Raw genomic sequence first — 25,415 nt, 5'->3', positions numbered from 1 at the left:
TATACGTTTTCTTGCAAAACACTTGAAAGTTAGTTGACATGTTGTCTCTGTCCTGACTTTATTAAAGCTTAATATTTAATAGAATTATTTTTAGCTCAATATTTTAAAATGAGATTTGTAAGGTACTGTATAATGTTCTGAATCCAGTGCTTCAAAAAATTTATTTATTTATTTACTTGTTTATTTCTATACTACCTCAGTACATCTAAGTATCATATATAAAAGACATAAATGTAATGCATGTATAATTCATTTCTTCCCTTGAGCAGAAAGAAAAAAAAGAAAGTTGCACATAGTTTTATGCGCTGTAGGTGAAATTTGTGCAAATTCAGAATTACTTCCTGATTATTCAACAGAATTGACAACATTAGAAAAGCATGCATTTGTTTGCTATAAATCCATGCTGCTGGTGAAGTTATTTTTGGGGTAGTAGGGAAATCCTGGTGTAAAAATGAGACTGAGGGTTCCCTCTTTTGTATTATGTCACGTAATCCTCATTTAGTGATTCTAAAAATAGGATTCTGACAGATTTTTCCGTAAACAACCTGCGCCCATAAACGCTGGCTACATTGCAGCAACCGCATGATATAGTAATATATTAAGTTATATAATTGCTATTAAAATAGGGCTTATTGAACCAGAAATCTGAAAACATGCATAGCTCAAATCAACCAAAAAGTCACTTAATACCTGATTTGATGTGACGGATCACATATTTTTAGATTGAAAAAATGTCAAATTTGTACACCCGTCACAAAAAAAATCTTCAGGACTTAAAAGTAACCTTTATAGTATAAGCTATTTTTTTTATATGTATGTGTGTATTCAGACACCAGAGTTTGTCTGCACGCTCCGTCACACCCCTTGAAGAAGAAAACCCCTCAGACCGCTACCTCCCTGCTTTCCTCTCTCCCTCATTCCCTTCTCTGCCGTCAAAATATGCTTCTCTCTGCCAGAAAGCCACATGTGGAGCACATTAATGTGCTGTATTTTTAACTCAACAGATTTACATTTCCAGAAGTTTCCATTGCCTGCACAGGCCTGGAATGAAGCACAAACACAGAATGTGGCAGTCTCTACTGTCCCTAGTGCCTGGGCGTTTGTTTTGATTTTTTTTTTCTATCCGTCTCTCTCTCTCTCTCTCTCTCTCTCTCTTTCTCTCTCTCTCTCGCTCTCTCGCTCTCTCCATCTTTTTCCATACAGAAAATAGCAACGGTAGCCCCTGGCTGTTGATACCTGAGGTTTACAAACAGTAATTTCCTTGATGAGTTGGTGAAAAAAAGAGCAGGAGGGACAGGAAAGGACTCAGTTGAGTCTTGTAAACATGCTGGGTTTCCTACAGCCTCGAGAACAAGGCTGGAGGAAGTCTCTCTATTGTTTAAACTGTGAAGAAAGACACGCTAAGCCACTGGATGCATTACAAAACAAAACACAGATTTTTTGTTTTTGACAACAAGTACAATTTCTTGTTATACTTACTACAAATACAGTACTACCCAACAACTTTATTCAATCTTTAATAATCCAACCCAAAAATTAAAAGTCAAAAATTGGTTTGAAGTAGGGGTTTGATGCCAAACTATTCGCTGAGAAAGAAATAGATTTAGCTCCATTGTTCATTTTTTTAATAGATAAATGTGTATTACACACTGCCAGAAACGACATATAAACGTCTGTTTCAGACTGAACCACATGATATGGTTTGTCACAAGATGTTGATGATTTATCCTGGAGTTTGTATAACTTGTAGCTCGGTGATTGAACAGAGTCAACAACTCACCTTATTTTGATGAAACGATTATGTACATCAGCACAATCATTATGGATGAGCTACACACACAGACACGAAAACAAACTCATTGAAAGATATATACAGTGTGTGCATATGGTCCTTCAATCTTCTTTTTGTCAAAAGTCTTGGCTCACCCCTTCAGTTCTCCAAATTTTGCTTTTAAACCTTCTTGTATTTTTTTTTTTTTTTTAATGTAGTGTTGAGAAATAGTTCTCCTGGCTTCCTGTTTTTGGCAGGTTTTGGCTCTCATATTTGGCAAGTTTTGGCTCTCATTTCCAGTCTGGTCCCTGTACCTCACCAGTTTAAGAGCAATGATTTTTTTTGTTTGTTTGTTAAGCCACACAGTGACTTGAATCATTTAGCCTAAAAAAAAAAGACAAAGAAAAACAAACAAACATCTGACTTAAGGCATGAACCAGTGAGAAACAGGTGCAGATGATGACAGATGATCAGGCCGGTGATTAGTGTACTGGTGATCCTGAATGCTGAGTGGTTGGAACAGACTAGAGGAGAAATGACGTTACATAAACAACCAAGTTATAAATTGTATCTTTAGTCATTTTTCATAATGCTGCATTAAACCATTTGTTCCAATTTCTTTAATTGAATCTGCATAATTGCATTCAATTTAATTAAATATTAAGAAATTAGCAGTTCTATGTGCTGGCAACGTTAACCATATGCACCTAAACATAATAATAAAATAATAATAATATAATAATAATAATAATAATAATAATAATAATAAAGTCTAGACTCCAAACAACATTGTCACTAAGTAATCGATTTGCAATGGAGGTTGGAATTGTATTTTATAATTTTTTTTTGTTTTGAGACATTCATAGTCAGTATTATGCATCATAGTTCAAACTGCATGTTGTTAGGATTTTTAAGGTATACTGTCTCATCAGCAGCTCATTTGTGGTGTATGTGCTCCCACTGATTGGATGACGTGTGTGCCTCTTGTTTGTGCTTAGGGCTTCCCTGTGTCTGGCACATGTTGTGGATTTTTGGGTAGTCCTTGAATGAAAACTCCCGCTTGTCAGTCTAGCAGATCAGACATGGCACCATCTCTCTCTCTCTCTCTCTCTCTCTCACTCTCTCTATCTCTTTCTTCATGTCCAGCATGGAATATTTCTGCTTTTTCTTAAACCAGCACCTGTGTTTGGTGGCAACATAGTAAGTAAAGAGGGGTTACTGAGAAACTTTCCTAAAATAGAACCCCTCCATTTTATTATTCTACATAAAACTTTAAAAGGTTTCCCTCGCTGAAAGAAACCCTGGGTGTTATATGAAACTTTTCTTTTTGTCATATTATTATTATTATTATTATTATTATTATTAAAAAGATGTACCCATAAAATAAATGTAAAAATTAATTCATCCAACAGTCTGATTGAGGTTACCTTTTACTTTTCAGAAAAGAATCTGTAGAAATCTTTAAGGTCGTTATTTTTATCTAAATTAAGGATTTAATTGGCTTTAATTACATTGTGTAGTAAAATGCTAGCTAGTTCGCTAATAAATCCTGGCTACTGGTTATAGTTACAAAAGATAAAAGTTAGCTTCATATCTTACAATCATAGCTTGCCAGCATTCTTGATATTCTTGCTTTTTTTATTACAAAGTATATCAATTAGAATTGAGCCACCCAGTTTGTCAGTAAACCTACTTGACTACTGCTTTTTACAAAATATAACAAAAATTACAGCTAGCTTTTCTAAAGAACCTAGCTATGGCTTTTAATTACAAAATACAGTAACCTAACATTAACTAGCTTCATAGCGAACAGGTTTAGCTGTTTGTATTATTTTTGACACGTATGGTTTGCCATACTGTTTAGCGAAAAATATGTAATTTATTTACACGTAACAATTTAACAATCTCCACAGCACTGGGCTAACGTTAACAAGCCTGTCACTTTATCTACATTACTGATATCTCAAACACTAGCTAGATAACTAACTTGGCTGTTATGGTAAAGTGAAATAATTATTAAGGCCAACTACAGTATTAATGTCAAACTCTCAGTAAGAGATCAGTAACAAAGCTATCTTGTAAGATTTGTGCATTTAGCATAGTGCTGCAAATGTTATATGTCAACAAAAGCTTGTGTATGTGTGGGTGCATGTGTGTATGTTAAGGGTAAAAATAGCTATGTGGCGAATGCTGTTAGCGTAAATAAACATGATATTTCCGAGGTAAAACTTGTTAGCTGGTCATATCTGCAGAACGTAATGCTAGAAAGAAGATTAATGTGAGTGGGCATCATTGGACAAGCCACAGCAAACTGAAAAACTCTGATTAAAATCTGAGTGAAAAGGGATCTCCCACAGTCTGACTCATACTTAGGGAATCTCTCTTCCACCCTCCATATTTTTCTCTCACAGTACTAAGCAGACAAACTGACATTCAGCAGGATACCAGCTGCACAAACAGGGAATGTATCTCTACAAGGGTTTTGAGTAATGATTTAAAATAAGAGAAATACAGAGACATGCTTTTACTGAAAATTTTATCTGTGTTTGTCAGTAAAGAGGCAAAGTTGGAATGGGCAAATTTAAACCTCTAACTTCTTATGTTTACACAGCTTTAAACACTGAGATGAACTAGTAATGATTTAATGCTTCAAGCTCCTGATTATTAAAAATAAATACATCAGAGATTATTTAAGTGTAGTCTGAGAAGGGTCCGATTTGAGTGAAATGTGGTCAGATTTTCAATATAGTTTATAGAGTAAATGGGTACAGATATAACACTGGTCCTTTCTCTGTGTGATTTTTAAACAAAATAAAAATCAGTGTGTTTAAATGCAGCTACTGCTGCCACACAGTGTTTTGGTTGAGCAAATAAAATCAGATAAATGGGTGTAAATGGACACTTAAGAGGGACTCCGTAAGTCAATATGTGGCTTGTGTACAGTGCAGCTCACAACGCATTCAACTTTTAGTCATCATGTATGCTGATGATAACATCAGCAAAAGTCTTCACGGTGTGTGTGTGTGTGTGTGTGTGTGTGTGGCTGGCTTCTATGCACTTAGAGAAAAAATCTGAGTGCAATCAGATCTCCGGCCGTCCTTTAGCCCTCTTTTTATCCCGCCAAGCTGATGTCTAAGATAAGCGGCAAACAAGAGGTCGGCGTTTAATTCACTCTTCATCTCTCTAAGTTGGCATTCCTAAATGGCTATCAACGATAACCGTGAATAGCTCTTAAAATATTTGGCACACACATTTGTTGACTTTGTATGACTTCAGCCAAAGTTGATTTTTTAAGTAGCCTGCAGTCTTTTTCCATTGATTGGCAGAAAACATGTGCACGTGTGTGTGCTCGGGTGAGTGGGTGGGTATATTACGGATCAGTGGGGATTCCTAGCAGAGGGGAAAAAAACAGAAAGAAATAAGCAGACACAAAGAAACTCCCTTATGAAGAAGGAGTGCTTTCACATCTGGACTTGTTGGATCCTTCATTGGCCGGCCATCTGCTTAACTACTTTAACTCTGATCCTCTATTTGTTTATGAAGGAAAGGCATATTGTGCCGAGTAGAATTCAATCAACATTTTGCAGCATAAAAATTATTATAAACAAGATCAACTACATATTAGCATTTACCGTAAATTCCTCTCACATGCTGTTTACAACACTGATAAAACACACACAAGAACTAAGGAATAAAACACTTTTAGACATACAGTACTGTACTGTTATAAGGCAATAATAAACCTTCGATTAGCAACCAATAACCTCCACCTCCAATGTTTCCCAATCGTTTTATTCCTCTTACACCACAACAATTACATTTTATTATTAATAGAGAATAATAAATTCAACTTTTTTCCAATTTATACTTACATGTCATGTTGTAAAATGTATGCCAAATTAGTCAGCTCTTATTATCTCTTATGTTATAGAAGTTATAAATATCCTTACCTGCATAGTCCCTCCTCTCTTTTGAACCTATAGGACAAACAACATGTTCCTAAGAAACTTGAAAGCACAACGTTGCCTTTACTGAAAGCCGTCACAATTGTAGTTCTTTTTAAGGCTGCATTTACTTCAAATTACCACTATCATAATTATTTATTGTTCCCCTTTAGGATTTCTCTCAAGCCCGTGGTATGGTCATTGTAGTTGCTGAATAAGATCTATCAGTAGTTATTAAAGCAATTCAAAACTAATTCAGCTGAGACAGTCTGGTTTGCTGTTAGTAATCTCAACGTAACCTGATAGTTTTGTGATGAATGTCTATGAATCAGAGCCTACAAAACCAAAATTAGTCTTGGGACATGTTAGTTATATAACACTTAATATAACAAACTTATTACAACAAACCCTGAAACTTGATTAGGTGAAAGAAAACTGGCAGTTTGCAGAGGTTTTTTTTTTATATTGAATTACTTTAAAAACTACTTTCCAGTTAAGGCGGTTTTAGCTAAAGCACTTTAGCTAGAGTGTAATTGCAGACGCGAAACCACATAAGCCGTGTGCGTTATCAGCAAGACAAACTTCATCTCATATGTACAAGGGGTGTTTAAAACAAACCGGGACTTTTGATTATGAGAGTAAAAATTACCTTTATTTCTGTAGCCTATATAATCTCCTGTTACACTAATGCACTTACCCCATCGTTTCACTAGTGCTTGGATACTATAAAGGTAGAACGTCTTCTCAGTATGCCAGATGAATGATCAGACTGACTGCTTTATATATGAAATGCTGCTCTCCCAGAAACTCCTTTAAAGGCCCAAAAATATGGAAATGGCTTGGAGTGAGGTCAGGACTATACAGAGATGTGGCAGTAACTCCCAGCTGAGTTCCTGTAATGTGCAAGTGGTGTTGTGTTGATGAATGATTCTGTGTGCAGTTCCCACAGATAGATTCCGCCAGTTGATAGGAAGTTACCCGTTGATTTTTAAGGATCAGGTGTTCCACCTATAGAATGTTCACATCAGAATACACTATTTGCACGTTGTCTTAAGTTTTTTAGTGACTGCATGATTTCATATTGCGCACTAATTTTTTACATTAAACAGAATACGCCAGTTGCAGCTTATTCAGATTGATTTTATTGGATCTACCCTTTAGCTATGTAGTATTCATTTTTAGGTGGAGCAAACACACTATTTATACTTCTGTAGTCACCTTTAAGGGGGAAAAAAAAATTTTTTGGGTTGTTGGCATCCCAGCTTTAAGTATTGTATAGTCTGGGTGGGCATTTGTTATATCAGTTATATGTCTACTTTCAGGGAATGTAGGCAGTTCATGGACTGTCTGACCAAGAAGACAGTCTAGATTCTCTGGGTAGAGTTACAACAAAAAAACAAAGTCCTGCCTGCCAATAGCAATGTTTGTTTACCGCGAATTTTAAGATAGCACCTACTTTATATATACAGTGTAGGAGAAGCAGGCATTTTTCACTTTGACACAGCTGACATTGTTTAACCCTCGGACTGAGCTGATTCACATCATTGGCATCCACACTCTGTCTGTCTGATTATTATATGTGAAAGTGTCTGAGGTAGGGAGGCGGGATCTTCTTCAACAAGGTAGAGTTTTAGCCTTTGAGCCAAGTCAGTACTGTGAAGAAACCACTTAACTGACCATGCTCATGACCACCCTTGAACCTTTACTAGAAATTGCTGGCAAAAATGTGAGAATATTTTGCTTACTCACCACTTACTCCTTTAAACAAAACTCTGCTTTGTATCAAGGTATATTCATGATTTTTTAACAATGTGTCATTGATTAACAAGTAAATTGTAATTACCAGTAAATTGCTGTAGCATAAGAGGAATCAAATATTTTAGGATGACCCTCATTATTATTTTTCAATAATTTTTCATTATATCCTGCCTTAGAACACACATTGTTTAACTGTGCTCAAACATTTTCACTAAAACCTATTATACTATACTTACAAATGATATATTATATTATACTAATTGTATTATACATGCATACACACTGATGTGTGAATAGCCAATCAGTATCTGATGTAATTGTGACAAGATTTCATTCAGTGTATTTGTTTAACAGATTGCCAGTTTATTAGGAGCTAATCTCCTGTACTACCTAATGAACTCTCGATGCATTATATGAGCTGAACAGTTTAACAGTAGCCATGGTACAGACTTTGCATGCTCAAGTTCTAAGTGTGAGTCACTAACTATTAGATGAACGAGCACAAGTATAGAATGAATGGCAGGCTCAGACAGTTCACATTGATCTTGGCTTTTCTTTCTGTCTGCTGCCACACTCCAAAATGAATTCTTTATGCCTAATCTGAAGGGCACACTGCCCACCGGTGGCTTCAGTTACAGCTAAACGGTATAAAATAACCAAGGCAGGGAAGCCTTTAGAAAAAAAAAAAGGTAACGTGAAGTAGGAGTTTATTGGATTAAGTTACAAAGACATATGTGAAGTGTTAGCCACAGTTTTGCATAGTTAAGGCTTATTCTGGCATGCCAAATTAACTTAGGTATTTTGTATATATTTATATTCTTAGGAAAATGCTAAACTTGGCAGCAAAATGCTTTACGTGGAATTAATCATTCTGTCATAATAAAGCTAAGGCAATGAAGGGTCAATAGAGGGGCTGGTTGAAAGAGTTTATGTGTAGGTGTGAGCTGAAATCAGTGAAAGAGACTTGCTTTATCTAATAAATAGCCTTCAGTGACTGTTCACTCCTTCTTCATAATAAAAAACAATGTTCAATTCTAAAACACTGCCAAATATTAGCTGTCCCTTGACACCTTCTTAAACAATAGCTTGTTTTTTGTTTAGTTTTTCCTTTTTTTTTTTTTTTTTTTACACTATGGGCACAGCTTCCTGATAAGCACAGTACTGGTTCTTAAGGTGTCTAACAGGTGAACAATGGCATATTTATAGTAGTATTTCACAAATAATGCGTAACACAAAGCAGATAAGAATTCCACCATTTTGTTTTTGAGTTAAAGCCAATTAAATGGTTTGTTCATAAAATAGCATTGGGTATTAGATAGATGGGATAGAAATAGGCTTGTGGTTAACCTGTCCACAGCTGTACATCATCAGTACTCTGAAAAACAGGCCGTCTGAAGCAGCTCCAATTAGGGCCATCCCTGTCTGAACGTTTCCCAGTCTGTGTGTCTGTCTAACGTTCTGTTTATCTGCCCATAGCTGTATATCAATTTAGTTTCTGTTAATATATTGTGCACAGTTATTTTAAAGTGCTATTCAAATTAATATTTACTGACTGGACAACAGAGCAGTCAGTGCCGTATATTATGTTCAAAATGTATTGTTTAATATCAACTACAGCTGAGCCTCACATCTCCTGGGTCTGGGGTTCATTGACAAGTTTCAGTTACTGTCTAGGTGAGGTTCTCCCCATTTCCACATGCATTTACTCCAGGTTCTCTAGTTTCCTCCCACGTCTGTAAAACAAATCAGTAGACGGAATGCACCCAGTGACTTCTGCCCAGTGTTCCCAAAATAAACTTCAGATTCCACTTCAACCCTCACCAGGATATAGTCATTTCTATGGCGGTAAGACTGCCATTGTCAAGAAGTCCAAGACCAGAACTAGCCAAGTCAGGTCAAGACAAAGCCTTGAGGGGGTTGAAGGCAATTACAGATAGAGTCCAAATTGAATTGAGACCTCATCAAGGTCAAGACAGAAAATCATCCTTTATTTGAACATGTTGGCTTCTTTCATGCAAAGACAACATGAATTTTTGTTGAGCCTAAAACCTACAATATATTTAGCTTGACTAGTACAATTGTCAAGTAAAAAAAATAAAATTAAATAAACAGGGACTACAGCTCTAGACATTTCAAAGAACTTGTCAGTTGTGTGTTTAATACACATTTTTATTTTTATCCCTTATTACATAACAGCCACCAACTGGGGGGTGGAGTGTTTATGTGAACAATTGTGTGGGCTTCCTCCAAGACATGTGAAACCGCCATGTGTTCAAACTGCTGCTTGGGTAGACTTACAGCTGGGTTAAAGCACTAGCTGCCATCTTCCACATCCTTGTCACATCTACCCACCACAGATATCTGTGGCATTAAAGTTTCACGAGGATAGGGTGAGGGTTATTCTGTTGTATTTCACCATAGTCAGCATGTTTAAAAGCATCACTAACATATCTTAGCACTAACTTATGTAAAGTTGTTTATGTGATAGCAAGTCATTTTAAAATAACTATTATATGAATTTAGCCTTGTGTGCCTGTTTCTCTATAGACTGTGCCCTTAAAAGCGTACCACCACATGTATCTGACATGACTCTGCCCCTGTGACATGGACGCAGCATGGAGAAAACTTTCATTAGAAGTTAAATATCCCAGCTTTAATATTTGAGCATATTTCCAAATCGCTCCAAAAACAAAATAATAGTACATTAATCATAATTTTTAAAGTTCAAATAATCATGATATTGATATGAGGTCATATCACCCACCGCTAGCACAAAGGCTTCAACCACTAACCCACCACTTCCCTTGTCTCTCCTCTTTCCCCTTTCTTCTCTCTACTGCTCAATAATCCCAATACTGTGAAAGGCAGACAACTTCTTTTAGAAGCCAACAATGAGCAGACCAACATCTGTTTGTGTTTACTGTCCAACATGTAGACGGAGGGAGTTTAGCTCTATTGTGTACCCACCCTACTGCGTGTCTGCCCGGGGGCACTAGGCATTCTCTTTGGCCCACCCTAATCAGTAGCACAAGAGGCTTTTTGATTCCCGAAGCCTGAGCAGCGCTGGGGGAGGTTTGGCAAGATCCACTAGCTTGTGATGTTATTAATCTAAATTTTATAAACATGTGATGGGACACCGAGGGTTTTAAGAAAGTGCTACCTAACGATTAAGCCACCCTGGAATTTCACCAGGGAATATGTATAACATCAAATTAAATACAATCTATAGACTTTTAGAAATCTTTTGGTTAATAATTACAGATTTCTAAAAGAGTTGGAAAAAACCTTTAAGAAAATGAAATATCCCTACAAACTTTGTAGGGAATAAATACCTGGGAAATCTTTAAGGGGATCGCTTAAGGTAATAGAGAGCCTTTTTTTTTTAAAGAGGTGATATTGGTATCCAGATGATGAGTTCTTTTTGGATCTGGATTTCTCAAGGTTTTTTCGTTATGTGAGCACAACATTTTTTTTTTTTCCTGTTGTGGCCTCTGGCTTACTCATTAGGGATTTAGATCTAATTCTGGTATCTTGTAAAGCTGCTTTGGGACATTGTCTATTGTTGAAAGTGCTATTAAAAATAAAAATAAATTGAATTGTTTTAAAAATGTCACACATAAAAATAGACACTCAAATAGCCTTTTAAGAATGAATAAAAAATGATTGATTCCCTTATTTTGTAACTTTACAGGATAATATACAGTATATAATGCACTGTATGTCATGCAAAGCTTGCTCCTTAACTTGGCACCTTATTTTGGTTATTAAGCTAGCATGAGGTGTGGTCTGGTTTGAATTAGTTCAACCAGTGTTCTCTTGCGTGTTGTATGACTACATCTTTAAGGGAAGTAAGATAACTTGTATTGGACCCAGTAAAGATGACGCCATCTGCCAAAGAACATTGTGTGCTCATTCTTCTTGCGTAGCGAGACAGGCGAACTATTTCATTCACATGGCTCCTTTCCAGGAAAGCCTCCATAATAACTAGGAGCACTTCAGTCTGCACGAGCACTTTTACTAGCAGTGAGTCCCCAAGAAATTGCCCGATTTATGGCTTTACTTCTGTATTTTGTGCGAAAAAAGAGAAACTGTGAAAGAAGGAGACAAAAACAGCGCACCCAGGACTGAGGTAATAAAGATATAATAAAAAGGAGGAGATCATATGGGATAACAAGTGAGGAATAAAGAGTGAGAACTTATGTGAGACATAAAGTTAAAAGACAAACTGGAGGGGAGATACGCAAAAGAAAAAAAGACATGTTTATTTCTGGCCCTGGCAGTCTGGCTTTAGGCTTCAACGTTCACTGCTGGCAAAACTCCTAGAAAGAGAAAAAGCTTTAATAAAAGAGTGCTGGTCTCAGTGGCTGCCACATCACAGCCTCCTCCTGCCTCAGACTGATGTCCTCCTCACTGTCTGCCCACTAAACCCCAGTCTAACGTCTAACCTTACTCTTTGAATGCAAATCAAAATAGACCTGAAATTTAATGTCTGAATAATACATCTGGTATCCAAATGTGGACTATAATTGTGAGTCATTTACACCCTGCTGGGGATGTGTTGCTAAGCGTCACGATACCTTAACTGGTCACACATTTGCACTGGACTTGCACTTTATTTGTAATGTTAAAAAAAAAAAATCTTTCATCTTTCATATTATATTTTTTATAAATTCCCTAAAGTTTTTTTCTTCTTTCCATATGGTTAGATCTGTTTTCCAAACCCATTTGAGCACAGCTGTCTGAGCAAGAAAATGAAAACAGAAACCAAATACAATTACCTTTTTTTTTAATATCAGGTTTAACCCAGGGGTGACATTGGCATGAACTTAATGGCGGCGATGCATATTTATCCAAATATATTACCAATGTGTGCCAATGGAAAAAATCAGGAGAAAGACTTTCCCTTTTGTTCTGACTTAATGTTTCTTAGCCCCCCCCCCATCCTTTGACACAGCAAAGCTTTATGAGCGCCACTGCATTGGTTTTCCTCCCCTGAGTCAAAATGTCTGTGATCTCTTCTATAAAAATAGCAAATGAGATTCTAATATGTCTTTTTGTCTTAGACCATTTGTCCCAGAACGCCTGCTGTGACATCTCCCAGCAGGAAACAGTTTAATAAAATTCTTTAATGAGGATAACAAATGATGACAGATTTCAAAATGCATGAAGCGTGATGCCCTTTGCCCTTCGCCATCACAAGTTTGCTGCTCATTATGATGGAAGTGAAGTTCATTGCTGCTTTTACTGAACTCTTCAGACACTAGTTGTCAGTGCTGTGGGATTCCGCAAGGGAATGACGTAAGGGTCTCATTCATCTTTATGGAGGCTTGCCACACACACACACACATGCACGCACTTTGCTCTGCTCATCTCATTAGGGTTACATCAGAAACTCTCACAGTCTGGCTGGGTCAAAGGCAGGCAGGATATGATGTAAGCTTAAGGCCTGAGCTCTGGATATACTAACAGCATGGTTATGCTCATACAAAGAGGTCAAGAAAAAAATCGCAGCTACATTGTGGCACTGAAAGCGTTTTGTAAACCAGGCCAGAAATGTAATTTGTTGCTTTTCCACATTTTATAGTGTGACATCCTAGAAATTAAATGGATTTAAATCAGTTTGAATGAAGCCACCAAGAGGTCATGGGTAATTCTTAAAATGATACTATCACCACCATGCTTCACCAAGTTGGTGATCTTGGGGTTTTTAGTTCTGCTACATCCAACACTTAGACTAGATTAACTTTTGAAAAGAAGATGCCTTTTGGGAATATGCTTCTTTAGAGATACTCTTGGCTACTGGTTGTTTCTTTGACTAATGTCATCCTTACCCTTTCACTGACATTTATTGAACAGCCTTTTCGCAATTTTTTGCCATATTCTTTTTACTTTTTAATAATGAATGTAATAATGTCACACACAATTTTTAAAGTCTGGTTTATTATTTTTTTGTGGAAGCAACCCTAATTGATACTAAATGCCAGGACTTTATTTCAGATTTGCTGAAGGGTCAATTCACTGGCTTACATCAAGCAATGAAAACAACTAAGAGGATTTTAAATCTTAGGAATCTTAGGTTAGGAACCCTTCACCACATTATTAAAACCTGGACAGATTTTGCTTAAGCACTGGCTTTGTCGTAGAAATGTGGTCAGAAAAAAATTATGAATGGAGATCAGGGTAAGAAGGGACACATACTTGTACAAGCCAGCCAATCAATTGAATTTTTCTTTCCTTTGAATTTTTTCTTTAGTGCTTTTTGGGGCATTATTTTCATACATAAATTTACCAACACTTATTTGTGCTGTAATCAAAGCTAAAGACATTAATGTGTGACCTTTGGCTAAATTCTTTACCAAACTTTACTTCTTTAAAGAAATGTGTACGTATTTATATTGAGATTACATGACAATTGTATTGCACAAAAGTTGACTGACTTCAAATACATTTAAAGACTACTTATGCAATTTCTGATTCTATAAGTGTTATAGAGAATGAATGAGAGAGTGAAGACATTTTGTAAGCAGTATTAATTTATATCGACGTTAGTATTTTGTGACTTTCATCTATGAGACATATAGTATAATCTTAACTAAATTGAATTGAACTGAAATGTATGTTGTATTTCAATTGAGATGAATCCTTTGGCAAGGCTTTGTAATGATTTGTCAAATATTTGATTATACAGTATGTTATCAAATATGAATAAATATTTGATAATATTTTATTATTGTTTGTATATAATCAACTAGCAATTAAAATATATATATTTCACCACTTCATTAGCATTTATATATAAATATTTAAACAGAAACTTTATAATTTAAACAGCATAAGTAATTAAGTTATGCCTCTTTTTGTTTTCAGATGGTCATCACATATGGGAGATGGAAGCCAAGGTTGAAAAGGACTCCTTTAAACCTGTAAGTCATTCACACAAGTGCTTTTTGATAACTTCACCACACACACACACATGCACACATACACACACACACACACACACACTTAATAAACTACTACATATCTAATCTGTAATTAAAGAAATCAAGGCAGATGATTAGAAATGTAAGCTATGGCAAGAACTGACAAGCCAAGGCCTTGCCTAATTCAAATATGCACCATGCAAACAATGCCAGCCAAAAGTTTGTACACCTCTTTTTTAGCTTTCTTTATTCTTTATTATTTCTAATATGTCAAACCTAAAAAAAAGGACTAGTAAATTTTGATTAGTTCTGTACTTATTTAATGTCTAAGTTTAGTAATGGTAATACATACAGAATTGTACGAGGTATGTACGCCTTTAGTTCAAATGTATACACATTACAAATACACACTCCCTGCCCTCTCAGTGACTGGCTGACTCATTCTTCTAGAGCTTATACTGGCCACAGTTTGGGCTTCGGGAATAGTCACTGTCTATGTGTGAGGCAGTACACCTGCTCCCCATAAACACAGACAGACACACACACAGACACACACACACACACACACACATATATACAGACACACACTCTTACTATTAAAGTATGTCTGTCTGCAGGCCCTTAAGCATAGACTGTTGGAACAGGCCCATTTTAAACACAGGCAATACCTAGCCAGTGGCGTCCAAAGCATTGAATTTGCTCAAGTTGAATGGCTTGAATGAACTATTAGACTTTTGTCTCAGTCTGGGAATTTGACTGAACGGATCTCTGTCTGAAGTAAAGGTCTTATAATTTTTTTGTATGTTTAAAGTAGAGACAAACACTTCCTAATCCATATAAAGAAAGGACTTTCTAATTGTGTTTAATAGGATGGAATATTTCATATCCCAAACAACACGAGCCTCTTATACTGCGGATTGCTTTTACAGTGTTGTGCACTGACCCGTTTTAGGCCTTATTTTTTTGAACAAATTATGTAAGCCGCAGAGTGTTTCGCATTAAACCTAACAGTAATGCGAAATGTCAGTGCATTCATCTATTTTTGTATGTAGTCATTGTAAATCATATTAAGCTGTTCTCTTGCTTTGTGAGATAAAACAGCATTTTCATTTACTGCCACAGTAAATCTGAATAATGGTATGATTGAACTGGGTTTGATTTTTTTTTTCTTTTACCTTGCATTAGTTCATAACTTTATGAGGCTCCACACCCATTTCTTATGCTCACTTAGTGAATAAAGGCCATCTGCCAGAATGATGTATTGATGTTTAAAAAAAAATAATTTTCTTTACAATGCTTGCTTTGATTTTGATTTGCCATGTCCTCACACTCTGTCTGTCTACTTTATATTTTTTCAATATGAACCATTTTGTAACTCACCCTAAACCACATGCTTGGTTATGTCTCTTAAGTTGCCCTATGCAGCATGCCAAACTTTTGCTCAGCTCCTTGAAGTTCAAGGGATTTCACATGGTTGCCTCATTCAGCTTCATCCCGCGGATAATACTGTACTTATCCTTTAGAGACGGCCGCATGAGGCCAGTGAGCACATTATTTAAAAGCAGAAGGGGAAATGATTTAAGAAAATATTGGAATCATTTTATACTAGTAATTCTGATATGCTTCAGAAAAGTACAAAGTTAAAAAAAGAAGGTATGAAGGAATGGAACTGGGTATGAATTTCGTTCTCACAGTATGCACTTCATCTGGCTTTACTCGGCAGCCATGCTGATGTGCTAATATAAACAGTGACAGTAAGCTCACCTGCACATGCCTCTGAAGACTGATGACTTCCTCCCTGGCTACTGTTCAGCACCTCCATCAGTCTGCTTCCAGCCACATGGGGTTCATCTCAGGGTAGGGGGGCGGGGGTGGGAGGGTGAAGACCCTTTTAGAGCAGGACTTACTGTAATATACAGTGCAAAGGTCAAACATTTCAGCAGCATCTGGAGACAAGAAGGAGTTCTTGAGTTGTGTGTGGAACTTCTCAAGGGTAAGAGCTATGAAAATAACAGTCTTTCTTAGCCTCACCTACCCTCACATTACCATCGGGTGCCTGTGGTTTTTGGACCCCAGTGATGGTGTGAATATGAACCAGAGGCACAATTCAGTCAGTGTTCAGTGGTGGCCAGTGAGCCATGCTTAAATTTTTTTGAAGCCACATTGTAAATTCCTTACTTGATCCACTGAAATGTGGGGCTTAAGGTCAATGGAGTGTAAAATATTTTAGATTAATACTGGACATTTTGTATTACCTTATATATATTCTTATTCTTTGTGCCTTTTTTTGTTGTTGTTGCAATAGACCGCTTTGCTTGTGGAGATTCCAACTTACCGAAACCAAAGAATATCCAGCCCTGTTCTGGTGAACTTCTACATATGCAATGGCAAACGCAAGAGGAGCCAATACCAGCGATTCACCTACCTACCATCTAATGGTAAATACGATGTTTTTTATGTATATGCTTGTCACAACTTAACCTCAATCATGCAAAGAAGGTTAAAAATGTGGTTAGTTTTTGTATATTTCTCTCTAATATTTTATTACAATAAATTTATTACAAATAAATAACTATAATTATTAATCACTATAATTAATCTTTATTTTAAAATATGAGGGATGTACTAAAAGTAATGCAAAATTGTATAAGTGGCACCTATGTCAACTAATACGTTTTTATTAGTTGGCATAGGTGTTCTAATTGCATATGTCAGTATATTCTTCCTCTATATGAAGGTATAACATAGTGTACATCACAAGCGATGATGCATTGTTAAACCCACCCCTTAAATCCTCTTTGATAAATACTCTTTGTTCCACTCCATGATTTGTTTTCAGTGTTGGTTTTATTCTTCTTTATCCTATCACATCTATCTGTGCACATTGCTCTTGTCAGTGGCGTCATCTTAATCATCTTTCTAAAGATGAGTCTAGATTTGTGTTCAACTGTGATGATCCAGATAGTATACCCATATAAATGAAGAGTTACTCTACTAACCTGTGACAGTTAATATAACGTTCAGCCCACATTTGCAGTACTTCCAATTGAGCATTTTGTTCATTGTACTATAAAAATCTAGTTGGTTTTTTTTGCATTAATGTGTGAATTTATTTAACTTGTCTGTCTTAAAACATCCTTTTCAGTGAGTCATCCATTTGTTTCAACTATGAACTATTTGCTCTGTTCCAAAAGTCACAAGTTCCACAGGAAACTGCATCATTTGAGTTTCCTGAAAATCAACTACGTTCAAAGTTGTGTGTTTTTTTTTTCACTTATTTTTTTTTAAGTATTATGTTGTGATATTAACTTTTATAAAAAAGAATGTTAAGTGCAACCCAAATTCTGAAAGGATATTAATAAAATATCAGTTTTACTTTTGTTATTTTAATAAAAAGCCAGATGTAATTGTAATTCTTTAGCTTGCTACTTAACAAGATAGTTAACATGCTTGATCTTAAACAAACTTAGTGTTTCTAGCAAAGAGCAACACAAATGTTCTCTATTTTGAACTATTGCATCAACAAAGAAATGTTGCCCTCAATCACATAAGCCCTTCTGGCTAAACAGGCTTAAAACATAAAAGTTTATTTAAGCTTCTGGTGTGTTTTTAGTTTTGCTGCCATAATGCCAGCTCATTTTATTTAATAAAGTTGAGCTTGTGTGTTAGTAGTTTTAGGGGGAAAAGGATACAGGTACTGTACATATAATACATTTACATTTAGGCATTTGGCAGACGCTCTTATCCAGAGCAACTTACATTTTTATCTCATTACACATCAGAGCAGTTGAGGGTTAAAGGCCTTGATCAAGGGCCCAACAGTGGCAACTTGGTGGTTGTGGGGTTTGAACCTGGGATCTTTCGAACCGTAGCCCAATGCCTTAACCACTGAGCTACCCTTGGCCCAAAAAGCATTGACAAATACAAAAAGCATTGACAAATACAAAGGAATATAAAATGACTTGTTCAACTTTTAAAAATTTTATCAAAACAGATAAAACAGAGATCAAAACAGGGATGCTGTCACCCTTTTTTAAATTTTTATTTTATTTTTAACCTCCAGATATATTAGTTTTATTTATTGAACGGGACCAGGATAAAAAATTCCTCTCTTTGCTTAAACCATCTCAATAAACATGTTCTTTTCCGTACCTGTTAGATTATACAAGGGCTGGAAGGGCGACACTGGGGTGGAGTTGACTATGTGAATGCTATTATTCAGATGCCAACTGATTGCCAGAAGAAAAAGTCTTAAAAAGAGCCAAACCACCACTAATTGACTCATGACTCGGGTGCCTTACCAGTGGGTGGTTCAAAGTAATGATTCATAGGCCGCCGAACCCGGCCCTGCCCTGTCTCCTTCAGCCTGGCCACTGTAAAGCCTCTCTGTCCCCTCTGACAGTGTTCCACTGTCCTCTCAGCTGACACACTGGATACAACACAGAGCCCATGGGTACATCCACAGAAACTGACAAGCTGAATAAAACTCTATTATAATAAATAATACTCTATTAAGTTATGCAGTTTAATATAATTTGATCATAATAATGCTTCTCTTCTAAGTGTCAAAGAATTGGCTAATAAAACCAACCTTACTAGAAATCTCATGACTGTCTTGGCCGAAAACATCAACACCTTATTATGAAACGACATGCAGATTTAGGGAATAGTATAGCTTATATACACCAATCAGCCCTAAACTTAAAACAATCTACAGTAGGTTTTGGGTTCAGCCTGGTGTCACCAGGGTGGCTCTGAATCGCTCAAGGTGTAGCTCTGCAGTCCTTCTAACGGTGCTCTGGTGTTTGGTACATGCAGCTGATCCTTTAGGTGCCCTTGATTTCAGAGTGAGGGTTCCATGGATCTTACCATGGATCGGGTACGTCCCATGGAGGCTCTGTCAGATTGGCATCTGAAGAGTTTGGAGGAATCCCTAAAAACAAACCCAATATACATATGTATTAAATGATATAATTAACTGTACATTAGTGCAGTCAGGTGGGTAAATCTAAAGACTGTAAATGTAGGTGATTTCATGAAATGGTATAATTTGCATCTTAACAAATTATATTGTTTACATAAAACAAATGTATAGGTTGATTAACCAAAAAAATAACTGTACCTTACAGGTACAGGGTTAGGGTTAGGGTTAGGGTTTAACTAACCCTAACCCTAACCCAGGTAAATAAACTAAAGAAACAGTGCATTGTGCATTCATGGGATATTAGCAGGTATAACAGTATGGCCTTAAACTACGTAAACTATGTAAATTAACATATTTATAGTGGTGATGTCAGAGACGGAACCCCCTCTGCAAACACAGAAAAAATTATTATGAGAGATATAATAAGAAATACAAAATGTATCCATATGTATGTGACAAATAAAATGTAAATGTTGAATTCACATTAAAGAAAAAAATATATACACACTTCAGGAAAGAAAAACTCAAATATTTTAATACCATATTTATTTCGATAATAATAATCTAATATACAGTACATCGTAGTGTAGACTACAAGTGTAGACTCTATAAACTGGTAACTGCATAAACTGTTAGAGTTTAAAGCTGGGATTTTACTTGTAGATAAAGCTGATATAGGTCTAACAAATAGATCACAACTAACAAATAGATTACAATTCCACTTCAAGTTATAAGACAATCTCTTGCCTTAAACCATTAACAGCACTCCAGGCATGAGCATTATGTGTAATCTAATGAAAATTACATGTTTTGATGAATGATGACCTGAGATTGCTTGTTTGACCAGTTTCTGCGGTCTTAAAAAAAAAGAAAGAAAACGTGTTACCAATCTGTATGGTGGTTAAAAAATAAGGATAGACATCTAAGGTATGTATTAAACATTTGCCATGTGATTGATGGCTCATTTTTTCCTGCTGGGTGTAAAATATCATGGGTGTCTGGGTTTTATTTTTAAAACTTAGAGACTTGTCTCAACAGTTCCTCTTAAGTATTCTGCTAAGGCAGTGTGTGTGTGTGTGTGTGTGTGTGTGTGTGTGTGTGTGTGTGTGTGTGGAATGATGTTGATAATGAATCATGGCAAGGTCTCAAAAAAAAAGTGTATGTTGCAATAATGTGGTCTTTAGCCGTGTGGGTGGTGGACAGTAGGGAAGTGAGAACTTACACTACACAGCAATGGGCTACATGCTTTCACATTTCTCTGAAAATCACACAAATTACACTCAGTGTCTCTTTTTATGTTTAAAACCCATTTCATCTAAGAGCAACAATGAAAAAAATCTCACCACAGCAGTGTATTGTGAAAATGTAAAAAAAAAAAAAAAAAAAAAAAAAAAAAATATATATATATATATATATATATATATATATATATATATATAATAAATAAATAAATAAATAAATGAATGAAAGTTGAACTTTTACAGTATATATTTTAATAGTGCAACCTGGCCTCTGAATTTGGCAAACAAATGAAATTGTTCAGATTTTAAAGGCCGGTATTTGGAAGATATTGAATATTTTTTTGACTACCAATTAATTAAACTCTTTTGGAAATGAAGCTTCCTGCTTGAAGGTTTTCATAATACACACATAAAGTGTATTACTGCTAGGGAAAGCTCCAATGAAAATAGTCTCTTTTATTATAGAAACAGCTGGAAGTCTCTTGTGGTGATGATTCATCCTTTTTTTCCCCTTTTTTTCTTTAAATATTTTCAGCTGGGCGGGAGCGCGACGCCTCAGACACACAGTCTCATTGATGAGAATGTTTGTTTGGCTTTGGGTATCCTAGCCACGAGCCCACTCGATCGCACCAGCTCACGTGACACCTAATGATCCAACAGTGTTTGTTTATTCGTGTTTTTTTTTCTTCCTCATTTGAGACCTCTCTGTCTTTATTTCACAGTTCCCACCATAAAGACAGAGCCACATGATGACTACGAGCTCCCTCGGCTTTGTGCACAGCAGCATTCCCCTGGCCTCACCAAGCCCTATTACGCTCTGCAAGCTGTGCCTGCCATGATGCCTTCAGAACACATAGCCTGTGTGACAGCCACTTATGGCCCTCAGAGACTCACAGCAAAGCCTTCGTCCCTGTCCTGCTCCTCCTCCTCTCCCAGCACCAGCCCTAAACTGCAAGATCTCTCACCTACGCAGTTCTCTCCTCAGTGCATCTCTCCAGGCTCTACCCCTGGGCTTCAGCCGAATGCCATCCCTCACGTCTCAGCCATCCAGCCCACGCCTGGCCACTACCAGCAGTCTGTTCTCTACCCATCAGGCAGTACATCCTCTTCTCCTGGCTCTCATCCCTCTACCCCTAGTTCAGCACCTGAAGTCATCTTTACTCCAAGTCACAGTTTGACCCAGTCTCCAGTCACAGGTGAGGCCACAGAGCTGCCTAAAGTTCCAGTGAGGAGTGGGCCATCTCCTCTTTTACAGGATGAAGGAGGACCTGCCACGCTGGCCATCAGCATCAAACAGGAACCACAGGAACTGGATCAAATGTATCTAGATGATGGTAAGTCATCAAGCAATGTAACACAATGTCAACAAATCATTGTTAAATGAAATAATTATTTTTCGTTTTGTTACTTGCTGTTAGATCTTACTTACCATTGAAATAAGCAACATTTTAGCTTGACCACCTTTATGTGGCGAGTGCTAAGGGGCGCTGGCTCGCGCTCCGCCGCTCCCCTACTTTTAACAAATGTAGCCAATTACACCACCTTGGGAATTGCACCCAAGGAAATAAACAACCCTAATTAAGAAGTTAACTAAGGCACCCAGGTACGTTCACTGAAGATGCAATAGGTGTGGGTTTCATACATAAACATTTATTTTCTCACAAACAATCCTACACAATAATACACAATGTAATAATCCAAGAGTAATGTATAACAATACTAAAAGTAGCTTTAGTTTGGCAACATCAAGGATATGCTAAGCTAAGAATGACGAACATACTAAAAAAAATACACACCGTCAGATTAGAGCTGAGCTTACCAGTGGATAGCAGACTAAGAACGACTTGACACTGCTTTGACACACGTGGCCACAGAAGCTGGTCAACAGATTCACCCCCACTAGGAGAAAAGATCTGATGATAAACGATAACCCTTTCTCTACCAAACGATCCCACTGTCTTAACAGTACCAGGGCAGGCTATGATAACTGCTTATGCTTATCAGCATTAGGCCGCTGATTGCGTCTCCAAAACACAAGGACCTCTTGGAGCACTGGATTAGCCTCCTTGAAAGCCCGCAAATCAGCTGTCTGACAAGGTTTTCACAACGGCTAGAGATGCCATGGACACCTCCGGCGGTGGAGCATGCTGAAAAGACACCGGAAGTGGCGTACTAGGAACCATGGCCTCCACTGATGAACCTGAATGAAGTTGCCATGACAAGGCATCTGCATTGCGGTTGCTCCTATCTGAACGATACCGAATCTTAAAATTGAAAGAGGCAAGCTGAGCTGCCCACCGTTGTTCAGTGGCACCAAGCTTAGCAGAATTTAAATGACTCAAAGGATTATTGTCGGTATAGACAATGCACCTATGGCCAAGTAAATAGTCTCTAAATTTTTCCATCATAACCCATTTTTGTGCCAAAAACTCCAACTTCATAGAACTGTAATTTTGCATATTACGTTTGTTGGGCTTGAGCCCCTCGACTGGCATAAGCTATTGGCCTTAGCTTTCCCCCTTGCTCCTGGGGAAAAATAGCTCCCAGGCCAGAATGACTCGCATCTACCTCTAAAACAAAAGGTAATGCAAAGTCAGCATATGCTTATACAGGTGCAGTGGTAAGCTTGCTCTTTAGCGCCTCAAAACTAGCACTACACTCCTCTGTCTATGCCCCAATAGCACAGGATCTCCTCCTGTTCTTCGATCCAGCACCACTCAAGTCTGCCACCAGCCTATGTAAAGGAGCTGTCAACTTTGCAAAACGGTCTATAAACCGTCTATAATAACTAGCAAACCCAAGGAAGGATTGCAGCTCAGAGACAGTAGTAGGAGGTCACCAGTCGGCTAGCACCTGGATTTTACCTGGGTCAGTGGATACATCCCTGGTCAGAGATCACGTGGCCCAAGTGCTGCACTGCCTGTTGGAAAAACGCACATTTGGAAAGTTTTACCTTCAGGCCCTCGTGTTGCAGCCGGCCCAGCACCACCTCAAGTCTCTGCAGGTGCTGTTTTACAGTGGAAGAAAATACAATGATGTCAACAAGATACAGCAACAAAGACTGACACTGCTGGTCATCAAATATCCGCTGCATTAATCTCTGAACGGTACTGGGAGCATTACAGAGGCCAAAAGGCATACGATTCCATTCAAACAATCCAAATGACGTACAAAAGGCAGTCTTGGATCTTTTTCAGTGACCGGAACCTGGTTGTACCCACTAACCAAATCCATGGTGGAGAACCAACACGTTCCAGTCATGGCATCCAAGGACTGCTTAATACGGGGAAAATAAAATCCGTCTTTCCTTGTCTTGGCATTCAACTGATGATAATTAACACACATCCGCAAAGTACCATCCTTTTTTCGAGCAAGGACTATCGGAGAGGCATAGGGGCTACTGCTCTCTCGAATAACCTGTGCCGCTAACAACTAATGAATATGTTCCTTCACTATCTTGTATTCAGATGGAGGAATAACACCTATAGCGTTGCTTAACTGGAACGTCATCCAAAAACGGGATGTCATGTGCCACGAGAGTAGTACAGCCAAGGTCCATCTCATGAACAGAGAAAACAGAGCTGTACTTATGAAGAAGGGCTCTCACTTGCTTCTGAGCTTCTTTGGGCAACAGGGACAAATCTAAGGCCTCTATCTGGTTCCAAACCGGCGGAACAGCAGACTGCAAATTCACAGTCACCGCACAGGCTGGAACTTTTGTGATACCCGCAGGCAGGTTAACAACATGAACTGGATAGAGGGTACCTACCATTACACGGGGATACAACACCACCTCAGTAAAACAATGAATTAACACATTAACAACAGGTACATAAACTGTACCTCTTTTCACCTGCACTATAGCACGAGATGCCAGAAGTCCGGCCGGCAAACCAGGATCCGGTGGCTTAAAAAAAAGTATGACCGGAGTACTGGTCAGAGCACATGGCCGCTAAGAACTTTATAGCACCAGCTGGGATCCGACAAGTCCTACTACTCTGAACTCAACCAGAAAGCTCAGAAGTAGACGAAGCACTGGACTCATGACACTGCTGCAGTGCATGTATAACAGATACTAAAGCCTCTGAAACAGAGGGCAAGTTAAACAAAGCCATACTATGCTCCCCAAAAAGCTCTTTATAGCACTGATGGATGATGTTCATCCCCAAAACACCGGGCACTTGAGGCTAGCTACCACCTGGAGGATCCTTAACCACCAGCACTCCGCATTGCTGCATTACCTTACCACACAGCTTTGCATCCAATTCCAGATAACCAATATAAGGAATGGCTAACCCATTAGCAGCCCTAAGCTGCAGCCAATGACACGACTGAAGACCCTTCTGACCCCAAGACTGGATATTTTTTTTAAAAGAAACTCTCAGTAATTGTGGACACCATTGAACCTGTGTCATTTACTGTAGGTTTGATTATAGTGCTCAATTTGGTAGCCAAATCATGTGTACGAGTTGTTGATTTCTCCTGCTCTGAGAACCACCCTTTCACAATTTGTTTCCTGGAATATATTTGTCCCAACAGAAAAAAAGGTCAATTATTACATTCAGGTCATCAGCTGTAGCAACCCCAGAACATAAGACTGCTTCCAGAGGCTTCCAGAGACTGCTTCCAGAGGCACTATAAATGATGGGAACACTGCTTCTCCGCATATGCTTCCCTTTTTACCCTAATGCCTCTATCGCTCTGGAATAGGGTTAGTCAGGATCCATTAGACCAAATGACCTTTTTCCCCCATTGCTTTAATCTTAATGATAACTTTCAAACTTTTTTCCCCCAATTAGTTTCACAAACTATTGGTTTTCTTTTGGTGTTTGGTCACAATCCTCTGAGTTCTCA

At 37.6% G+C, this 25,415-nt stretch overlaps 1 protein-coding gene across 1 annotated transcript in view; it reads left to right on the top strand.

The window, feature by feature from the left end:
• Window positions 1–25,415, top strand: part of nfatc1 (nuclear factor of activated T cells 1) — a 48,494-nt gene that overhangs the window by 10,850 nt on the left and 12,229 nt on the right. The window contains exons 7-9 of the mRNA XM_053493140.1: window positions 14,341–14,396; window positions 16,702–16,834; window positions 21,284–21,895. Coding sequence (XP_053349115.1) covers window positions 14,341–14,396; window positions 16,702–16,834; window positions 21,284–21,895 — 801 coding nt within the window. The remainder of the gene's footprint in view (window positions 1–14,340; window positions 14,397–16,701; window positions 16,835–21,283; window positions 21,896–25,415) is intronic.

This window comes from Clarias gariepinus, chromosome 3 (assembly GCF_024256425.1).
Source record: "Clarias gariepinus isolate MV-2021 ecotype Netherlands chromosome 3, CGAR_prim_01v2, whole genome shotgun sequence".
Taxonomy (NCBI): Eukaryota; Metazoa; Chordata; class Actinopteri; order Siluriformes; family Clariidae; genus Clarias; species Clarias gariepinus.
This window is presented reverse-complemented; position numbering and strand designations above follow the sequence as displayed.